The sequence below is a fragment of the Myodes glareolus genome, chromosome 21 (assembly GCF_982192425.1).
Source record: "Myodes glareolus chromosome 21, mMyoGla1.1, whole genome shotgun sequence".
In the NCBI taxonomy this organism is placed as follows: domain Eukaryota; kingdom Metazoa; phylum Chordata; class Mammalia; order Rodentia; family Cricetidae; genus Myodes; species Myodes glareolus.
In genome coordinates, this window is record NC_142046.1 from 10,498,824 (window position 1) to 10,520,001 (window position 21,178).

A 21,178-nucleotide genomic window follows, 5' to 3' on the forward strand; every position below is an offset into this window, starting at 1 on the left:
GCAAATCCAACAAATTCTCATCACAAAACATTCAGGAAATATGGGACATAATAAAAAAACCAAATCTAAGAATAATAGGAGTAGAAGAAGGAGAAGAATTGCAGATCAAAGGTCCAGAAGATATATTCAAAAAAATTATAGAAGAAAACTTTCCCATCCTAAAGAGGGATATTCCTATGAAGGTTCAAGAAGCATGCAGAACACCGAATCGACTGGATCAGAAAAAAACATCCCCTCGCCATATAATAATCAAAACACAAAGCAGTCAGATTAAAGAAAGGATATTAAGAGCTGCAAAGGAAAAAGGTCAAGTAACCTATAAAGGTAAACCTATCAGACTTACACCAGACTTCTCTATAGAAACCATGAAATCCAGAAGGTCCTGGATAGAGGTACTGCAGAAGTTAAGGGACCATGGATGCAAGCCCAGACTACTTTACCCAGCCAAGCTTTCATTCACTATCAACGGAGAAAACAAAATATTCCAGGATAAAAACAAATTTAAACAATACATAACTACTAATCCAGCCTTACAGAGAATACTAGAAGGAAAATTACATCTCAAGGAATCCAACATTGCCAACACTGACTACAATAATTCAGACATCTAGCGACCCTTCACTAGCACAATTCAAAGAAGGAAAACACATACACTCTATTACCCCCCAAAAAAATGACTGGAGTCAACAACCAATGGTCATTAATATCTCTTAATATCAATGGACTCAATTCACCTATAAAGAGGCACAGACTTAGAGATTGGATACGAAAACAGAATCCAACATTCTGTTGTTTACAAGAAACACACCTCAACCACAAAGACAGACACCTACTCAGAGTAAAGGGTTGGGAAAAGGTTTTCCAAGCAAATGGACCTAAGAAACAAGTGGGTGTGGCCATTCTAATATCTAACAAAATCGACTTCAAACTAAAATCAATCAGAAGAGATGGAGATGGACATTTCATACTCATAACAGGAACAACTCATCAGGAAGAAGTCTCAATCCTGAATATCTATGCCCCTAATATAAAGGCACCCACATATGTAAAAGAAACTCTTCTAGAACTCAAGGCAGTCATCAAACCACACACGCTAATAGTAGGAGACTTCAACACTCCTCTCTCACCAATGGACAGGTCAATCAGACAGAAACCAAACAGAGAATTAAGAGATTTACTGGAGGTATTGAATCAAATGGACTTAACAGACATCTATAGAACACTCCACCCAAATAGGAAAGAATATACCTTCTTCTCTGCAGTTCATGGAAACTTCTCGAAGGTTGACCACATACTCGGTAACAAAGCAAACTCCCACAGATACAAAAAAATATTAATAACTACCTGTGTCTTGTCAGATCACCATGGATTAAAATTAGAATTCAACAACAATGCTACCCCCAGGAAGTCAACAAACTCATGGAAGTTGAACAGTCAACTACTAAATCACCCCTGGGTCAAGGATGAAATTAAGAAAGAAATTAAAGTCTTCCTTGAATTTAATGAAAACAAAGACACAACATACTCAAAACATGGGACACTATGAAAGCAGTGCTAAGAGGAAAGTTCATAGCAATAGGTGCCCAAATAAAGAAAACGGAGAAAGCACACATTGGAGACCTAACAGCACACTTGAAAGCTCTAGAAAGAAAAGAAGCTGATTCACCCAGGAGGAGTAGAAGACTGGAAATAATCAAACTGAGGGCTGAAATCAACAAAATAGAAACAGAGAAAACAATCGAAAGAATCAATGAATCAAAAAGCTGGTTCTTGGAGAAAATGAACAAGATTGACAAACCCCTATCCAAACTAATCAAACGGCAGAGAGAGCACATGCAAATTAATAGGATCAGAAATGAAAAGGGGGATATAACCACAGACACAGAGGAAATTCAGAGAATCATTAGATCTTACTACGAAAGTTTATATGCCACAAAGTTGGAAAATGTAAAAGAAATGGACATTTTCTTAGATAAGTACCATATACCAAAGTTGAACCAAGAACAGGTGAACAATCTACATAGACCTGTTAGTCATGAAGAATTAGAAGCTGTTATCAGAAATCTCCCTGCCAAAAAAAGCCCAGGACCAGATGGTTTCAATGCAGAATTCTACCAGAACTTCCAGGAAGAGCTAATTCCTATACTCCTTAATGTATTCCATAATATAGAAACAGAAGAGTCATTGCCAAACTCCTTTTATGAAGCTACAGTTACCTTAATACCAAAACCACATAAAGACACAACCAAGAAAGAGAATTACAGGCCAATCTCACTCATGAACATTGACGCGAAAATTCTCAATAAAATCCTGGCAAACCGAATCCAGGAACACATTAGAAAAATTATCCATTATGTGCAAATCAAAACCACTTTGAGATACCATCTTACACCTGTCAGAATAGCTAAAGTCAAAAACACCAACGATAGCCTATGCTGGAGAGGATGTGGGGTGAGGGGAACACTCATCCATTGTTGGTGGGAATGCAAACTCGTGCAGCCACTGTGGAAATCAGTGTGGCGGTTTCTCAGGAAACTGGGAGTCAACCTCCCTCAGGACCCAGCAATACCACTCTTGGGAATATACCCTAAAGATTCCCTAACATACTACAAAAGCATTTGTTCAACTATGTTCATAGCTGCACTATTTGTAATAGCCAGAACATGGAAACAACCTAGGTGCCCCTCAATAGTAGAATGGTTAAAAAAGGTGTGGAACATATATACATTAGAGTTTTACTCGGCGGTTAAAAACAATGACATCTTGAATTTTGCATGCAAATGGATGGAAATAGAAAACGCTTTACTGAGTGAGGTAAGCCAGACCCAAAAAGAGGAACACGGTATGTATTCACTCATAAGTGGATTCTAACCATAATTAAAGGTCTTTGAGCCTATTATTCGTGATCCTAGAGAAGCTAAATAAGAAGATGAACCTGATGAAGATTATTTAGCTATCCACCAGGAGGTAGGAAATAGACAAGAGTCCCAGGTAACCTCGGGTGCATGGGGGGGTGGGAGGGTCGATGGAGGGGGAGAGGGCTAGAGAGAAGGGAGTAGGGGAGGAACGGGGAAAGCTTGGTGGCCGGGGATGGGGGGGGGAGGGAGGTAGGATGAATATGGGATCAGGGAACAATATATTTCAACTAAGGGAGCCATTTTAGGGTTTACAGGAGACTTGATTATATATGGGATCCCAGGTCCAAGGAGAAATCCCCCAGATTGCTCTCTGGACAGAGGAGAGGGTTCCTGAATCGGCCGTGGCCCATGACCATACTGATGTATATTTTGCTTATCACCATAGATCCTTCGTCTGGCGAAGGACGGCTATGCAGTCGGAGGCCCACATTGGAGCAACAGATTGAACCCCCCGAGGTCCGGAGGGGGAGCGGAAGGAGGAGGAACATGAAAGACGAAATCAGTACTGCGAGGGATGCTATCACCCACTGATACAAGGGAACGGATCTGATGAGAATTTGCCAGGGCCAGTCGGACTGGGACTGAACGAGGACGTGATCTAGCCAGATTCTCGGAATTTGGCCGGATTTTCTGACTGTGGCTGGCCCGGGGTCTTTCTGAAAAGCCATTGACTGTGACACTGGGACCTGTTTCCTCTGCATATGCTGGATTTTGGGGATCCAGTCTGTTTGGACGCTCGCCTTCCTGGACCTGGAGGGAGGGGGAGGGAGCTGGAGCTTCCCACAGGGCAGGAAACCCTGACTGCCCTGGGGGACGGAGGGGAAGGAGGGGGGGAGTGGGGGGAGTGGGAGGGTGTTGGGAGGGGTGGCGGAAATGGAAACTTTTATAATTTAATAAAATTTACTAAAAAAAAAAAAGAAAAATTATCCATTATGATCAAGTAGGCTTCATCCCAGAGATGCAGGGCTGGTTCAACATACGCAAATCTATCAATGTAATCCATCATATAAATAAACTGAAAGAAAAAAACCATATGATCATTTCATTGGATGCTGAAAAAGCATTTGACAAAATTCAACACCCATTTATGATAAAGGTGTTGGAGAGACTGGGGATACAAGGATCATACCTAAATATAATAAAAGCAATATACAGCAAGCCGACAGCTAACATCAAATTGAATGGAGAGAAACGCAAAGCCTTTCCACTAAAATCAGGAACGCGACAAGGCTGTCCACTCTCTCCATACCTCTTCAATATAGTGCTTGAAGTTCTAGCAATAGCAATAAGATAACATAAGGAGATCAAGGGGATTCGAATTGGAAAGGATGAAGTTAAACTTTCGTTATTTGCTGACGATATGATAGTGTACATAAGTGACCCCAAAAACTCTACCAAAGAACTCCTACGGCTGATAAACACCTTTAGTAACGTGGCAGGATACAAGATCAACTCCAAAAAATCAGTGGCCCTCCTATACACAAAGGATAAAGAAGCTGAGAGGGAAATCAGAGAAACATCACCTTTCACGATAGCCACAAATAGCATAAAATATCTTGGGGTTACTCTAACCAAGGAAGTGAAAGACCTATTTGACAAGAACTTTAAACCTTTGAAAAGAGAAATTGAGGAGGATACCAGAAAATGGAAAGATCTCCCTTGTTCTTGGATTGGGAGGATCAACATAGTAAAAATGGCAATTCTACCAAAAGCAATCTATAGATTCAATGCAATCCCCATCAAAATCCCATCAAACTTCTTCACAGACCTTGAGAAAACAATAATCAAGTTTATATGGAAAAACAAAAAACCCAGGATAGCCAAAACAATCTTATACAATAAAGGAACTTCAGGAGGCATTACCATCCCAGACTTCAAACTCTATTACAGAGCTACAGTATTGAAAACAGCTTGGTATTGGCATAAGAACAGAGAAATCGACCTTTGGAATCGAATAGAAGACCCGGATATGAACCCACAAACCTATGAGCACCTAATTTTTGACAAGGGAGCTAAAGGTATACAATGGAAGAAGGAAAGCATCTTTAACAAATGGTGCTGGCATAACTGGATGTCAACCTGCAGAAGGATGAAAGTAGATCCATACCTATCACCATGCACAAAACTCAGGTCCAAATGGATTAAAGACATTAACATTAATCTGTCCACTTTGAACCTGATAGAAGAGAAAGTGGGAAGTAGTCTACAAGATATAGGCACAGGAGGCCTCTTCCTAAGTAGGACCCCAGCAGCACAGACAATAAGAGAAACAATGAATAAATGGGATCTACTGAAACTGAGAAGCTTCTGTAAAGCAAAGGACACTGTCAGTAAGACAAAAAGGCTGCCTTCTGACTGGGAGAAGATCTTCACCAACCCCTCATCAGACAAAGGTCTGATCTCCAAAATATACAAAGAACTCAAGAAACTAGGCACTAAAACTCTAATTAACCCAATTAAAAAATGGGGTACTGAACTGAACAGAGAATTCACAACAGATGAACTTCGAATGGCCAGAAGACACTTAAGGTCATGCTCAACCTCCTTAGCGATCAGGGAAATGCAAATCAAAACCACTTTGAGATACCATCTTACACCTGTCAGAATAGCTAAAGTCAAAAACACCAATGATAGCCTATGCTGGAGAGGATGTGGGGTGAGGGGAACACTCATCCATTGTTGGTGGGAATGCAAACTTGTGCAGCCACTGTGGAAATCAGTGTGGCGGTTTCTCAGGAAACTGGGAGTCAACCTCCCTCAGGACCCAGCAATTCCACTCTTGGGAAAATACCCTAGAGATTCCCTAGCATACTACAAAAGCATTTGTTCAACTATGTTCATAGCAGCACTATTTGTAATAGCCAGAACCTGGAAACAGCCTAGGTGCCCCTCAATAGAAGAATGGTTAAAAAAGGTGTGGAACATATACACATTAGAGTTTTACTCAGCGGTAAAAAATAATGACATCTTGAATTTTGCATGCAAATGGATGGACATAGAAAACGCTTTACTGAGTGAGGTAAGCCAGACCCAAGAAGAGGAACACGGTATGTATTCACTCATAAGTGGATTCTAACCATAATTTAAAGGTCTTTGAGCCTATTATTCGTGATCCTAGAGAAGCTAAATAAGAAGACGAACCTGATGAAGATTATTTAGCTATCCGCCAGGAGGTAGGAAATAGTCAAGAGTCCCAGGTAACCTTGGGTGCACGGGGGGGGGGGGGGGGGGGGGGGAGGGTTGTTGGAAGGGGAGAGGGTTAGAGAGAAGGGAGTAGGGGAGGAATGGAGAAAGCTCGGTTGACCGGGATGGGGGGAAGGGAGGAAGGATGAATATGGGATCAGGGAAGAATATATTTCAACTAAGGGAGTCATTTTAGGGTTTATAGGAAACTTGACTATATATGGGATGCCAGGTCCAAGGAGAGATCCCCAGATTGTTCTCTGGACAGAGGAGAGGGTGCCTGAACCGGCCTTGGCCCATAACCATACTGATGAATATTTTGCTTATCACCATAGATCCTTCATCTGGCGATGGATGGCGATACAGACGGAGACCCACATTGGAGCACCGGACTGAGCCCTCCAAGGTCCAAATGAGGAGCAGAAGGACGAAGAAAATGACGAAGGACTGCGAGGGATGCTATCACCCACTGATACAAGGGGTCGGATCTAATGAGAGTTTACCAAGGGCAGTTGGACTGCGACTGAACGAGCACGTGATCCAACCAGATTCTCTGAATGTGGCCGGATTCTCTGAATGTGGCTGGCCCGGAGTCTTTCTGAGAAGCCATTGACAATGACACTGGGACTAGTTTCCTCTGCATATACTGGATTTTTGGGATCCAGTCTGTTTGGATACTCACCTTCCTGGACCTGGAGGGAGGGGGGACGGACTTACAGGGCTGGAAACCCTGACTGCCCTTAGGGACAAAGAGGGAGGAGGAGAGGGAGGGGTTGGGGAGTGGGAGGGTGTAGGGAAGATGGGCGTAAATGGAAACTTTCATAATTTAATAAAATTACTTTCAAAAAAAAAAAAGAGTGTTCACTTGAAGGACACACCCTCCAGGAGCCCCTTCCTGTCACAGTCACTTAATAACAAGGAAGAAAGTGTACAGGAGACCCAAGCAGGATGCAGACAATGAGAGATTGAGGACCAGGATGTCGCACAGGTTTCTGGCTGCTTTGACAGCACCAAGGCAAAGACAACACGGCTGGGGGGAGGTCAGGTCAGATTCCAGTCCCACATCACAGTCCATCACTGCGGGAAGTCAGGGCAGAAGCCCCAGCAGGGCAAGAACCTGGAGGAAGGGGCTGATACAGAGGCCATGGAGGGTGCTGCTCACTGGCTGGTTCCCCATGGCTTGCTCAGCCTATTTTGTTATACAGCTCACAGAACCACATGCCCAAGTAGGGCCCTGCACACAATGGACTGGGCCCTCTCACATCCATTATCTATCAAGAAAATGCCCCACAGTTTTGCCTACGGGCCGTTCTAATGAGGACACTTCCCAACTGAAGTTCCCTTTTCCCAGATGACTCTAGTTTGTGCCAAGTTGACATAAAAATTAGACAGTGCTCTAAGCAAAGACATCTGGTTCCCAGAAGCCAAGGGACAGTTGCAGGAAGTTCAGTGACCCTCAGATTTCTAGCAGAGTTGAGCATCTGCTCAGGGATACAGGAGATACTCTGTCTTAAAAAGAAAGACAGACAAGAAGGAAAGAAGAAAGGAAGGAAGGAAAGAAGGGAGGGAGGGAGGGAGGGAGGGAGGGAGGGAGGGAGGGAGGGAGGGAGGGAAGGACAGTGGGAGGGACAGAAGGAGGGAGGAACAGAGGGAGGGAGGGAGGGAGAGAGGGAGGGAGGGACGAAGGAAGAAAAAACAAAGGGAAAATGGGAGCAAGGAAGGCAATATCTGTGCAAAACAAGGGTGACCCACCCACTCTCCTATCCACACACAACCATCAAACTCTTGTGCACAGGTCACATATTAAACCCTGAAGAAAGCCCGCTTTGAACGACATTTAGAAGACAGCTGGATTAAACAGACTGGGTCAACAGCTGAGCCCATGAATTGCTGAGCCTGTCACCCTGTAAACACTTCCCACAGCAGTGCTCTGAAAACAGCGCTTCCTAGTGTTTCTCCCGACCACAGACAGCGCCCATTGCTGGCACTTGAAGTAAAGCTGGTAAGCGTCCACTGGGCGGTCCTTACATTCTTGGGTTTTGTTTCCCGAAAGTGATCACAGAAGTACTGTTTGTTTTAACCTGAGCAATCTTTTGCAACCCAGCTTAATCATTTTACAGATTTTCTTTGGAAATAAACTAGATAGCTATTTAGACAGCAGTGTGGATGTTTTCCATTTTGATGCTCTGGATAAAAGGAACACTACTGTTAATGAAATAGTGCATAAAATTTTTCTTCCCACTTCTTTATCTTTGGGTTAAATTCAGGATTAAAGTATTGATAAATAGAACCTTACTAATTAGGTAAGAATGCCATTGTCAGTGTGACCAAAATTCTGACTTCCAGGACTGTGTTTAGACATCGCTTCATCATCATCATCAACACAATTATCACTATTATTATTGTATACAGGGTCTCATGTCGCCCAGGCCAGTCTCAAACTCACTAGTGGCTGAGGATGACCTACAATTTCTAATCCTCCTGCCTCTACCTCCCGAGTGCTGTGACTACAGGTGTACTCTATCACACCTGACAGTCGTGTGAGCCTGGGGCCCAACCCAGGCCTTGGGCCCAACCCAGGCCTTGGGCATGCTCAGCAGGCTTCTACCAACTGCAATACACATCCAGCTCCTGGACATTTCTTCTGTTACCTTGAAATACAACACAAATCATATACAAATGTACAAATGATTAACAGAAGAAAATCTAAATAAATTTTCTAGTGAACATAACATATAAAATAAATTTAATGAAATTTCTAAAAATTATCTTTTGCTTATATTTGCTTAATTGGAAATGAGTCATGAAAATCAACTTGTGAGATGTAGTTGGACTTGCTCCAATCCCAGCACTCTGGAGGCACAGGACAGTCAATCTCCATGGGTTCAAGGCCAGCCAGGTCTACAGTGTGTTCCAGGACTGCGAAGGCTGAATAGAGAGACCCTGTCTCCAAAACCAAAAACTGATTTAAAAAAGAAGAAAATCAGCAGTCACGGGAAATACTATTCATCTCTGCTCATACTGACCTCCTGTATTAAACTGCAGAAACCCTCACTGGAACATGGAGGTATAAAGGGAGGCCTTCTATGACTGCATGCAAACTCTGGAGAGGGACTCGTGGATTCCAGACTCACATCCTCATAAGCACTGACTATCTACTGTCTAGGGAATCTCAGGCGTATCTCTGCAGGGTTTCCATGCCGACACAACCCTTTTCATTTACTGCACTGTTTCTTCTCTAGACTGTGATGGACCATGGATCTAGTCCTTTGACCAGCTCTGCAGACCTAGGTTACCCTTGGCTATCACCAGTACCAGGGATGCTACAGCCACTTCTTCAGGTCAGACTCGTTTTATTTGTCTGTCAAGGATCTATCTGTCTGTCTGTCTGTCTGTCTGTCTATCTAACTATCTATCTATCTATTTATCTATCATTTATCTATCTTTCTATCTATCCAAACATACATACATATAGCTATATGTCTGTCTCTCTGTCCATCCATTCATCCATCATTCTGTCTGTCTATCTATCATCTATCTTTTATTTATTAGGTTTTCCAAGACAGGGTTTCGCTGTGAACCCTTGCCTGTCCTGAAACTTGTTCTGTATACCAGGCTGCCCTTGAACTCACTGAAATCTGCCTGCCTCTGCCTCCTGAGTGTTGGACTTAAAAGCTGGCCAAACTCATTCTAAAACCATCTATTTAAAATGAAATCCAGGTGAGTCTTCCATCAATCTCAGAGACAAATGAAACCTGACAGAATCAAGTTTGAAGGTGGCAGGGTGTCAGCACAAAGGACCTGGCCAAGAAGAAAGTCAGAGGGAAGAGCTTCTGGCTCCCAGCACTGAGCCTTCCTGCACGGTGGCGAACACCCAGGTTAGGACCTTTTACTTGTATTCAAAAAACAAGTCCCTGGGTAAGTTGATGTCAAACACCCCTGTGTTTATTACTGGGCATGACAGGATGCTAAAGCATGTTTTGTGTTCATTAACACTCCCTCTTGTACCCATTCCTGATTTTAAGTTTCCCACTCAGAGATCTATTTCTCTGACGTTAATAATTAACCAGAAAACTAATTTACCCAAACTCTTCAACCCAGTTTACTTAAAAGTAGCTCAAGAAGGTTGTGCCCATGGGTTTATGCCACTTCCAGCCATGGGCCTTTGGGGAGCACTTTGCTTTTTAATTTTCCTGGGCACAACTTGGGGACAGGAACAAACGTAAGTAAATGAGCCTTCTTCACTTTCCTGGGTGTCTTAGCTGCGGTGAGTGAAAAGGAGACTCGGGTTGTATCGATTCAACAATAGTTGTCTGCTCCTGACATAATGAGTGGGTAGTCTCAGCTGACCATGAGAGCCGTGGACACGTCTGGATTTGGTGAGCAGCTAACAACACAACTGTTCCCGTGAGACAGCACCTGTAACAATGACAGAGATGATTATTCATTTCCTAGTCAGCAAAAGTGCAGAGTGAAACTGAGATCATCAATTTTATTAGCAGTTATTACCTGCTTGTACTTGGTGCTTAGTTTGTGCTTCTCTTGGTCTAAGTGCAGTTGAGCCGGTGTAAGTCAAATATGGTGATCTTATAAAACCAATCACAAACAATCATAACTTCATTTTAATAATGATGTATAAGAATATTTTATAATGGGTCACAATGCACTTGTACTACGGAAAAAATGAAAAAACTATGTTTGTAATAACATCTATATCGTAACCAGTTTGTCACAATTTTATCGCTGCCAGAATCCTGTCCTTGTAAGCAGTGCTGCCCTGGGCGATCATCGTAGGACTGGAAGTTAACCGACTGCTACCTCACTGAACTTATTCTTTTCTGTTGTTCGTTGTAAGATGAGGTTTCACCATGATGTCTAGGCTGGACTCAGATCATATGCCCACGTGAACCTCTGCCTTCTGCCCCTGCTAGCTGGTTCTAGGCCTTTGTTAATAAGCAGAGTCTGCTCAGTCCACATAGGACAGGAAATCCAGACAGAAGTGACTGGCCAAAGGTCACACTGCTAGAAGAGAGGACTTTAACTGTGCTCTCCTGGTTAGCACATCAACTCCCCCTGTCTTTGTCACAAATGCATCTGTGGAAATACAAGTGTAAAAGAAACGTGGGCTGATAACATAAGCTTGCATACGTGTCTCCTCTGAGATTTCACTGCTAGGCCATGCTCACCTCACTACCTTAGCTACCTTTGTTTCTCTGTTTTAACAGACAAGCAATTGCATCTCAGGGACATCCAGATTAAACCCCGGGACTGAACCCTCATGATTCTTGTTCAGGGGTATTCAGAATTCTCCTGCTCTACTGCATTGGCCCCTGCTATGAAAGTCTTTCCTCTCTCCGAGACCATGAGGAAGAAAGCCGTGGACAGCACAGTAGTTGATCACTTTGATTCAGCACATTTTTTGATTCTCGTAGTAGCTAGGTTTCTGCCACTGAAACAAAATACTGGACCAGGCCACTAAAAGAGGAATTAATTGTGCTCAGATGTCAGAGGTTTTAGCCCACCACCGCAGGAAGGGTGTGACAGTCAGGACAGCTCCTCTGGGCAGCTCAGGGGTAGAGAGAGAATGCTTGCTCTCAAGCTCAACTCCCCCAATCCCTGAACCCCATTTCACGTGGTGATCTAAGGGACGTTGTCCTTCTCCACATTCATGTGGACTGAAACCCTTAGTTAACCCTCCCTGAAACTATCAAAGGCACAACTGGCCAGATGTATTTACTAAGCTCTGAGGCATTTTCCGTCCAAGAGAGACGACAATCAAGTCATCTGTCGTGACACCAACTTTGTAATGGGTTCTGAGGGCAGGAGAAGATGTTTCTAGAGCTTGAAGTCTATCTGAAGAAGTAGATAATGAATGGGTTAGCCTATAAAAATTAATGAACCAATGAAGGAACGAATGAGCCAATGGAGGAACAAATGAACCAATGAGGAACGAATGAGTCAATGAGGAACGAATGGGCCAATGAAGGAAGGAATGTGCCAATGAAGGAAGGAATGAGCCAATGAAGAACGAATGGGCCAATGAAGGAAGGAATGGGCCAATGAAGGAATGAATGGGACAATGAGGAATGAATGGGCCAATGAGGAACGAATGAGCCAATGAAGGAGTGAGTGAGCCAATGACAGACAAATGAATATGAAGGCAGTTTTTGGAATGTGAGGAAAGCAGCGGGAGAGCACATAGACCGAAGGCCCCTGTTTATGACTATGGACGAATAAGGTCCTCGGACAATGGTGATGTGCATATTGAGCCCGAAGGAAAAGAGGAGATGCCATGCACATGTCTGCAGAGAAAACAGAAACAGCCCTAGTGATACCTTCCTTGCAAGCTCAGCGGCCTGAGCTTCTGAGAGTGCAGAGAAAATACACAGGACGAAATTTCCCCCACATGCACAGACTGCATTGCTGATGTCCCAATACAGACCAAAGTTCATCTGAAGGGAAACTCCACAGGCAGCATTTAAAAATATGTATTTATTTGTGTATGGGAGGGTAGAAATGCTCATTACACCACAGACATGGGAAGGTTAAAGGGCACCTTCTTTTTTTTTTTTGGTTTTTTTTTTTTTTTGGTTTTTTTGTTTGTTTGTTTGTTTTCTAGACAGGGTTTCTCTGTAACTTTCGAGCCTGTCCTGGAACTCGCTCTGTGAACCAGGCTTGCTTCGCCTTCTAAGAGTCAGTTCTCTCCGTCTGCTATGTGGGTTTCTGGGATCAAACTCAGGACATTGGTCTTGGTGTCTTTATATCTCGATTACTGCCTTTCTAAGTGGACACCAATCTCTTAGCTGTTGCTAGGGTTCAATTACAACCTGTTTCATGCTGGAAAAGTTTTCTATCATAATAAATTTTGACTTTCATAATATCATTTTAATTTAATTTTTTTTTTGAAACATGGGATTTCTCTGTGCTGCCCTGGCTTTTCTGGTACTAACTCTGTAGACCAGGCTGGCCTCAAACTCAGAGAAATATCTTCCTCTGCCCCTGAGTGTTTGAATTAAAGGTATATGCTACCACCACCAGGCTTAAAATATGTTTTTAAAATTAATCTTGAGTGAAAGAAAAAATACCAAGTATAAGAAAACCTGCAAAACGAACAAACCTTTTCTTTTACTGTTTCAACAGCTACGTCATTTCAGCACCCAAGGTCTTCCAGGTCGGAGCATCTGAAAATGTTGTAATTCAAGCCCATGGCTACACCGAAGCATTTGATGCGACAATCTCTATAAGAAGTTACCCTGATAAAAAAGTGACCTACTCTTCAGGTTATGTTAATTTATCTCCAGAAAATAAATTCCAAAACTCAGCAATGTTAACAGTATGTACTTATTCTTTGTTTTTAACATTTTTTTTTTTGGTAAAATTTGTGCAAAGGTTGATCCTTGGTAAAATTGTCGTCGTTCCTGTTGCTCCATAGCTGTGTGGTTCTGAGATGGTAACAGGGGAGTGAGGAGTGAAACGCCAAACTCTGTTCAGAAAATTACATTTGATTTTGAGGCAAGTGTGCCATGCCCACATCCTTAAAAATAAACTATTCTCTGTGAAAACGTTTGGAGATGAACAGGAAATATCCTGAGGTGAAATGAGAAATGGTGGCTGCTAACTGAATGTGCACACGGGCTGTTGGGTATTTGCTAAAACTCAGTGTTCCCCAGCTGTACACAGAGTTCCCATGCTGGGGAACTGCTGTCTGCTGCAGCCAGCAACTCTCTCTGGAAACACTCAAGGGGTAGAAAGGACAAACTGGTCAAATAACTGCCGTTCATTGAGACATTTTGGTTCAGACTGGTTAGAAGCTTTTTTATTTTTAGCATGTTCATTATGGTACTAATGGGTTACGTGAAGACAAATTCTTTTTTTTAAAAAAAATTTCCCCTTTTTTTATTGATTTTTATTGAGCCCTACATTTTTCTCTGCTCCCCTCCCTACTTCTCCCCTCCCCTTCAACTCTCTGCCAAGGTTCCCATGCTCCCAATTTACTCAAGAGATCTTGTCTTTTTCTACTTCCCATGTAGATTAGATCTATGTAAGTCTCTCTTAGTGTCCTCACTGTTGTCTAAGTTCTCTGAGATTGTGATTTGTAGGCTGGCTTTCTTTGCTTTATGATTAAAATCCACCTATGAGTGAGTGCATGTGATAATTGTCTTTTTGTGTCTGGGTTACCTTACTCAAAATAATGATTTTTAGCTCCATCCATTTTTGTGCATAATTCAAGATGTCATTTTTTTCTGCTGTGTAGTACTCCATTGTGTAAATGTACCACATTTTCCTTATCCATTCTTTAGTCGAGGGGCATTTAGGTTGTTTCCAGGTTCTGGTTATGACAAACAATGATGCTTTGAACATAGCTGAGCACATGTCTTTGTGGCACTACTGATCTTCCTTTGGATATATACCTAAAAGTTATATTACTGAGTCTTAAAGAAGGTTGTTTCCTAGTTGTCTGAGAAATCACCACACTGACATCCATAGGGGTTGTACCAGCTTGCATTCCCACCAACAATACAGAAATTTTCCCTTTACCCCACAACCTCTTCAGCAAAAGTTGTCATTGGTGTTTTTGATCTTGGCCGTCCTTACAGGTGTAAGATGGAATCACAGAGTTGTTTCGATTTGCATTTCTCTGATAACTAAGGATGTTGAACATTTCCTTAAGTGTCTTTCAGCCATTTTAGATTCCTCTGTTGAGGTCTGTACTCCTTTTTTTTTATTGGATTATGCGTTCTTTTGATTACCAATTTCTTGAGTTCTTTATATATTTTGGAGACCAGACCTCTATCTGATGTGGGGTTAGTGAAGATGTTTTCCCATTCTGTAGGCTGTCATTTTGTCTTGTTGACGATGTCCTTTGCTTTACAGAAGCTTTTCAGTTTCAGGAGGTCCCATTTATTATTTTTTTCTCTCAGTGTCTGTGCTACTGGGGTTATATTTAGGAAGTAGTCTCCTGTGCCAATGTGTTCAAGTGTACATCGCACTTTCTCTTCTACAAGGTTTAGTGTGGCTGGCTTTATGCTGAGGTCTTTGATCCATTTGGACTTGAGTTTTGTGCATGGTGATAGATATGGGTCTATTTTCATGTTTCTACACATTGATATTCACTTGTTAAATATGCTTTCTTTTTTCCATATGATATTTTTTGCTTCTTTGTCAAAAATCAGATGTTCAAAGATGTGTGGATTAATATCTGGGTCTTCTATTTGGTTCAATTGGTCCTCCTGTCTGCTCTTATGCCAATACCAGGCTGTTTTTAGTACTGTAGCTCTGTAGTAGAATTTGAAGTCAGGGATTGTGATGCCTCCAGAATTTCTTTTATTGTACAGGATTGTTTTGGTTATCCTGGGTTTTTGCTTTTCCATATGAAGTTGAGTACCATTCTTTCGAGGTCTGTGAAGAATTTTGCTGGGATTTTCATGGGCATTGCGTTGAATTCATAGATTGCTTTTGGTAACATTGCCATTTTTACTATGCTAATTCTGCCTACCCAAGAGCATGGGAGGTCTTTCCACTTTCTGGTTTCTTTTTCAATTTCTTTCTTCAAAGATAAAGTTCTTGTCATACAAGTCTCCCACTTGTTTGGTTAGAGTTACTCTGAGATATTTTATGCTATTTGTGGCTATTGTGAAGGGTGTTGTTTCTCTGATTTCTTCTCCAGCCCTTTTATCATCTGTGTACAGGAAGGCTACTGATTTTTTTGAGTTAATCTTGTATCCTGCTACATTGCTGAAAGTGTTTATGAGTTGTAGAAGTTCCTTGGTAGAATTTTTGGGATCGTTTATGTAAAGTATTATATCATCAGCAAACAGTGAGAATTTGACTTCTTCTTTTCCAATTTGTATTCCCTTGATCTTTTTTTTTTGGTGTCTTATTGCTATATCTAGGACCTCAAGAACTATATTGAATAGATATGGAAAGAGTAGACAACCTTGTCTGATTCTGATTTCAGTAGAATCACTGGGAGCTTCTCTCCATTTAGTTTGATGTTGGCTGTTGGCTTTCTGTTTATTGCCTTAATTATGTTTAGGTATGTTCCTTGTATCCCTGCTCTCTCCAAGACCTTTATCATGAAAAGATGTTGTATTTTGTTGAAAGCATTTTTGGCATCTAATGAGATGACCATGTGGTTTTTATTTTTCAGTTTGTTTATATGGTGGATTACGTTGACAGATTTTCATATGTTGAACCATCCCCTGCATCTGTGAGATGAAGCCGACTTGATCATGGTGGAAGATGGTTCTGATGTGTTCTTGGATTCGATTTCTCAGTATTTTATTTAGTAGTATTGCATCAATGTTCATTAATGAGATTGGTCTGTAATTCTCTTTCTTAGTAATATCTTTCTGTGGTTTGGGTATCACAGTAATTGTAGCCTCATAAAAAGAGTTTGGCATTGTTCCTTCTGCTTCTATAGTGTGGAATAATTTGAGGAGCATTGGTATTAGTTCTTCTTTGAAAGTCTTGTAGAATTCTGAGTTGAAACCATCTGTCCTGGGTGCTTTTGGTAAGGAGATTTTTGATGACTCTTTCTATTTCTTCAGCAGTTATGGGTCTTTTTAATTTGCTTATCTGGTCTTGATTTAATTTTGGTAAGTGATATTTATCCAGAAAGTTGTTCATTTCCTTTAAGTTTTCTAATTGTGTGGAGTACAGGTTTTCAAAATATGACCTGATGATTCTCTGTATTTCCTCCATGTCTGTTGTTATGTTCCCCTTTTCCATTTCTGATTTTGTTAATTTGGATATTATCTCTCTGCCTTTGGTTAGTTTGGATAAAGATTTGTCTATTTTGTTGATTTTCTTGAAGAAGCAGCACTTTGTCTCATTGATTTTTTTTAATCTTTTTAATCTTTTTTTTAATTTTTTTGTTTTTTTGGGTTTTTTTGGTTTTTTGTTTTTTGTTTTTATTAATTTATAAAAATTTCCACTTCCGCCCCTCCTCCCACTACCCTCCCACTTCCCCTACTCCCTCTCCTCCTCCCTCTCCAGTCCTAAGAGCAGTCAGGCCTGTGGGAAATTCAAGTTCCTCCCCCCTCGCTCCAGGTCTAGGAACCTGAGCATCCAAACAGACTAGGATCCCCAAAAGCCAATACATGCAGAGGGAACTAATCCCAGTGCCATTATCAATGGCTACTCATACAGTCCCGGTGTCAGCCAGATTCAGAGAATCCGGTTTGATCGCATGCTCGTTCAGTCCCACTCCAGCTGGCCTTGGTGAGCTCTCATTAGATCAGTCTCCTTGTATCAGTGGGTGAACACACCCCTTGCAGTCCTGACTTCCTTGTTCATGTTCTCCCTCCTTCTGCTCCTCATTTGGACCTTGAGGGCTCAGTTCAATGCTCCAGTGTGGGTCTCTGTCTCAATCTCCATCCATCGTCGGATGAAGGTTCCCTCTGCTCCTGAGTTCCTTGCTCATGTGCTCCCTCTTTCTGCTTCTCATTTGGACCTAGGGAGTTAACTCCAGTGTTCCAATGTGGGTCTCTGTCTCTATCTCCATCCATCGCCAGATGAAGGTTCAATGGTGATATGCAAAATATTCGTCAGTATGGTTATGGGCCAAGGCCAGTTCAGGCCCCCTCTCCTCTGCTGTCCAGGGAACAATCTAGGGATCTCTCCTTGGACCTGGGAACCCCTCTAGAATCAAGTCTCTTGCAAACCTTAAAATGGCTCCCTTAGTAAGATCTAATGATTCTCTGAATTTCCTCTGGGTCTGTGGTTATGTCCCCCTTTTCATTTCCGATCTTATTAATTTGAGTGTTCTCTCTCTGCCGTTTGATTAGTTTGGCTAGGGGTCTGTCAATCTTGTTGATTTTCCCCAAGAACCAACTTTTTGTTTCATTGATTCTTTGGATTGTTTTCTGTATTTCTATTTTGTTGATTTCAGCCCTCAGTTTGATTATTTCCAGTCTTCTACTCCTCCTGGGTGAGTCTGCTTCTTTTTTTTCTAGAGCTTTCAGGTGTGCTGTTAAGTCTCCAATGTGTGCTTTCTTCGTTTTCTTTAATTGGGCACTTAGTGCTATGAACTTTCCTTTTAGCACTGCTTTCATTGTGTCCCATAGGTTTGAGTATGTTGTGTCTTTATTTTCATTAAATTCAAGGAAGACTTTAATTTCTTTCTTTATTTCTTCCTTGACCCAGGGGTGATTCAGTAGTTGACTGTTCAGCTTTCATGAGTTTGTAGGCTTTCTGGGGTTATAATTGTTGAATTCTAACTTTATTCCATGGTGATCCAACAAGACACAGGTGGTTATTAATATTTTTTTATATTTGTGGAAGTTTGCTTTGTTTTTTTAAAGTAATTTTATTAAATTATAAAAAGTTTCCAATTACGCCCCTCTTCCCAACGCCCTCCCACTCCCCCCCTCCCTCTCCTCCTCCCTCTTTGTCCCTAAGGGCAGTCAGGGTTTCCTGCCCTGTGGGAAGTTCAAGTTCCTCCCCCCTCCCTCCAGGTCCAGGAAGGTGAGTATCCAAACAGACTGGATCCCAAAAATCCAGTATATGCAGAGGAAACTAGTCCCAGTGTCATTGTCAATGGCTTCTCAGAAAGACTCCAGGCCAGCCACATTCAGAGAATCTGGTTGGATCACGTGCTCGTTCAGCTGATTGAAAAACCTTTTCCCAACCCTTTACTCTGAGTAGATGTCTGTCTTTGTGGTTGAGGTGTGTTTCTTGTAAACAGCAGAATGTTGGATCCTGTTTTCTTATCCAATCTCTTAGTCTGTGCCTTTTAATAGTTGAGTTGAGTCCATTAATATTAAGTGATATTAATGACCAGTGGTTGTTGACTCCAGTTATTTTTTTATTTCTTTGTGTGTGTGTGTGTGTGTGTGTGTGTGTGTAGTAGAGTTTGTGTGTTTCCCTTTTTTGAGTTGTGCTTGTGAAGGGTCGCTAGATGTCTGAGTTATTGTAGGCAGTGTTGGCAATGTTAGATTCCTTGGGTTGTGATTTTCCTTCTAATATTCTCTGTTAGGCTGGATTTGTAGCTACGTATTGTTTAAATTTGTTTTTATCCTTGAATATTTTATTTTCTCCGTTGATAGTGAACGATAGCTTGGCTGGGCATAGTAGTCTGGGTTTGCATCCATGGTCTCTTAGTTTCTGTAGTACATCTATCCTGGACCTTCTGGCTTTCATGGTTTCCATAGAGAAGTCTGGTGTAAGTCTGATAGCTTTACCTTTATAAGTTACTTGACTTTTTCCTTTGCAGCTCTTAATAGTCTTTCTTTAATCTGTATGCTTTGTGTTTTGATTATTATATGGCGAGGAGATTTTTTTTTGATCAAGTCTATTCAGTGTTCTGTATGCTTCTTGAACCTTCAAAGGAATATAATTTTGTTGAATATATTCTGTGCCTTTGATCTGCAATTCTTCTCCTTCTTCAATCCCTATTATTCTTAGATTTGGTTTTTTTATTGTGTCCCAGATTTCTTGAATGTTTTGTGATGAGAATTTGTTGGATATGCTGTTTTCTTTGATCAGAGCATTTATTTTCTCTATGGCATCTTCAGAATCTGAGATTCGTTTTTCTATCTCTTGTAATCTTTTGGTTATGCTTGCTTCTGTAGTCTCTGTTCGTTTCCATATCCAGCCGGCCCTCAGTTTGTTTTCTTCATTGCCACTATTTCAGTTTTCAATTCTTGAACTGTTTCCATTACCTGTTTGATTGCTTTTTCTTGGTTTCCCTGGGTATCGTTTACGGATTTACTCATTTCTTCAAACTTTTTGTTATACTTCTCATCCAATTCTTGAAGGGATTTATTCATAGCCTGTTTAAGGGACTCTATTGCTCTCATAATGGCACTTTTTTCCACTTTTTCTGGATTAAGGTGTTCAAGTCCTTCTGTTGTTGGGTCACTGGGATCTGGTGTTTTCATGTTGTTTTTCAGATTGTTGGAGGAGGTCTTGCCTTGGCGTCTGCCCACCTCTTCCTTCAAATGCTCTCTATTGAATCTTCTGAAACTGGGTCAGGTTTCCTTATTGGGCAGGGACCTCACTGACACAGGGCCTACCTTACCTCAGGCAGGCTATTGAAACACAGGAACTCCCTCCTGCCGGGTTGCGCTTGCAGCTCAGTCACAGCACGCTGGGGAAATTTTATGGCCCCAGGGGGAAGGGTGGAATAAAGGAAGGGGTACCTGGGTGAAATCTGGGATGGGGTAGGAGGCGAGCAAGTTTAGCAGGGCGGAGCGGCCCCTGCAAAGTGACCAGGGAGTCAAGGGGGTCGGGTAATGTCTGTCTCATTGATTCTTTGTATTGTTTTTTGTTTTGTTTTGTTTTTGTTTTGTTGATTTTAGCTCTCAATTTAATTATTTCCTGCCATCTATTTCTCTTATGTGAGTTTGCTTCTTTTTGTTCTAAAGTTTTCAAAAGCTCTGTTAATTCACTAGTGTGGGATTTATCCAGCTTCTTTATGTAGGTGTTTAGTGCTATGAACTTTCCTCTTAACACTGCTTTCATTGTGTCCCATAAATTTGTGTATGTTGTGCGGTCATTTTCGTTGAATTTTAGAAAGTCTTTAATTTCTCCCTTCATTTCTTCCTTGACCCATTGATGATTCAGGTGAGCATTGTTTAATTTTCATGTGTTTGGGTTTTCTGGAATTTGTATTGCTGTTGACTTCTAGTTTTAAACCATGGTGAACTGATAAGGTACATTAGGTTATTCCAAATTTTTTGTATTTGTTGAGGTTTGTTTTGTAACAGAGTATGTGGTCAATTTTTGAGAAGGTTCCATGAGGTGCTGAGAAGAAGGTATATTCTTTTCTGTTTGGATGAAATATTCTATAGATGTCTATTAAGTCCATTTGAGTCATAACATCTGTTAGTTCTCTTACTTCTCTGTTCATTTTTTGTCTGACTTTCCTGTCCATTGGTGAGAGGGAAGTGTTGAAGTCTCCCACTATTAGTGTGTGGGGTTTAATGTATGATTTATTCTTTAGAAGTGTTTCTTTTTACATATGATGGTGCTCTTGTATTTGGGGCATAGATGTTCAGTATTTAGATTTCCTCTTGATGGATTTTTTTCTGTGACTAATATGAAATGACCTTCTTTGTCTCTTTTGAAGTATA

At 41.4% G+C, this 21,178-nt stretch overlaps 1 protein-coding gene across 1 annotated transcript in view; it reads left to right on the plus strand.

Annotated features, from left to right (window-relative positions):
• Positions 1-10,212: 10,212 nt before the first annotated feature.
• The window catches only part of LOC125398997 (complement C5), a 100,316-nt gene continuing 89,350 nt past the window's right edge, over positions 10,213-21,178 (plus strand). Inside the window, exons 1-2 of the mRNA XM_087899686.1 lie at positions 10,213-10,323; positions 13,242-13,434. Of these exons, the coding sequence (XP_087755812.1) occupies positions 10,244-10,323; positions 13,242-13,434 (273 nt within the window). The 5' untranslated portion in view covers positions 10,213-10,243. The remainder of the gene's footprint in view (positions 10,324-13,241; positions 13,435-21,178) is intronic.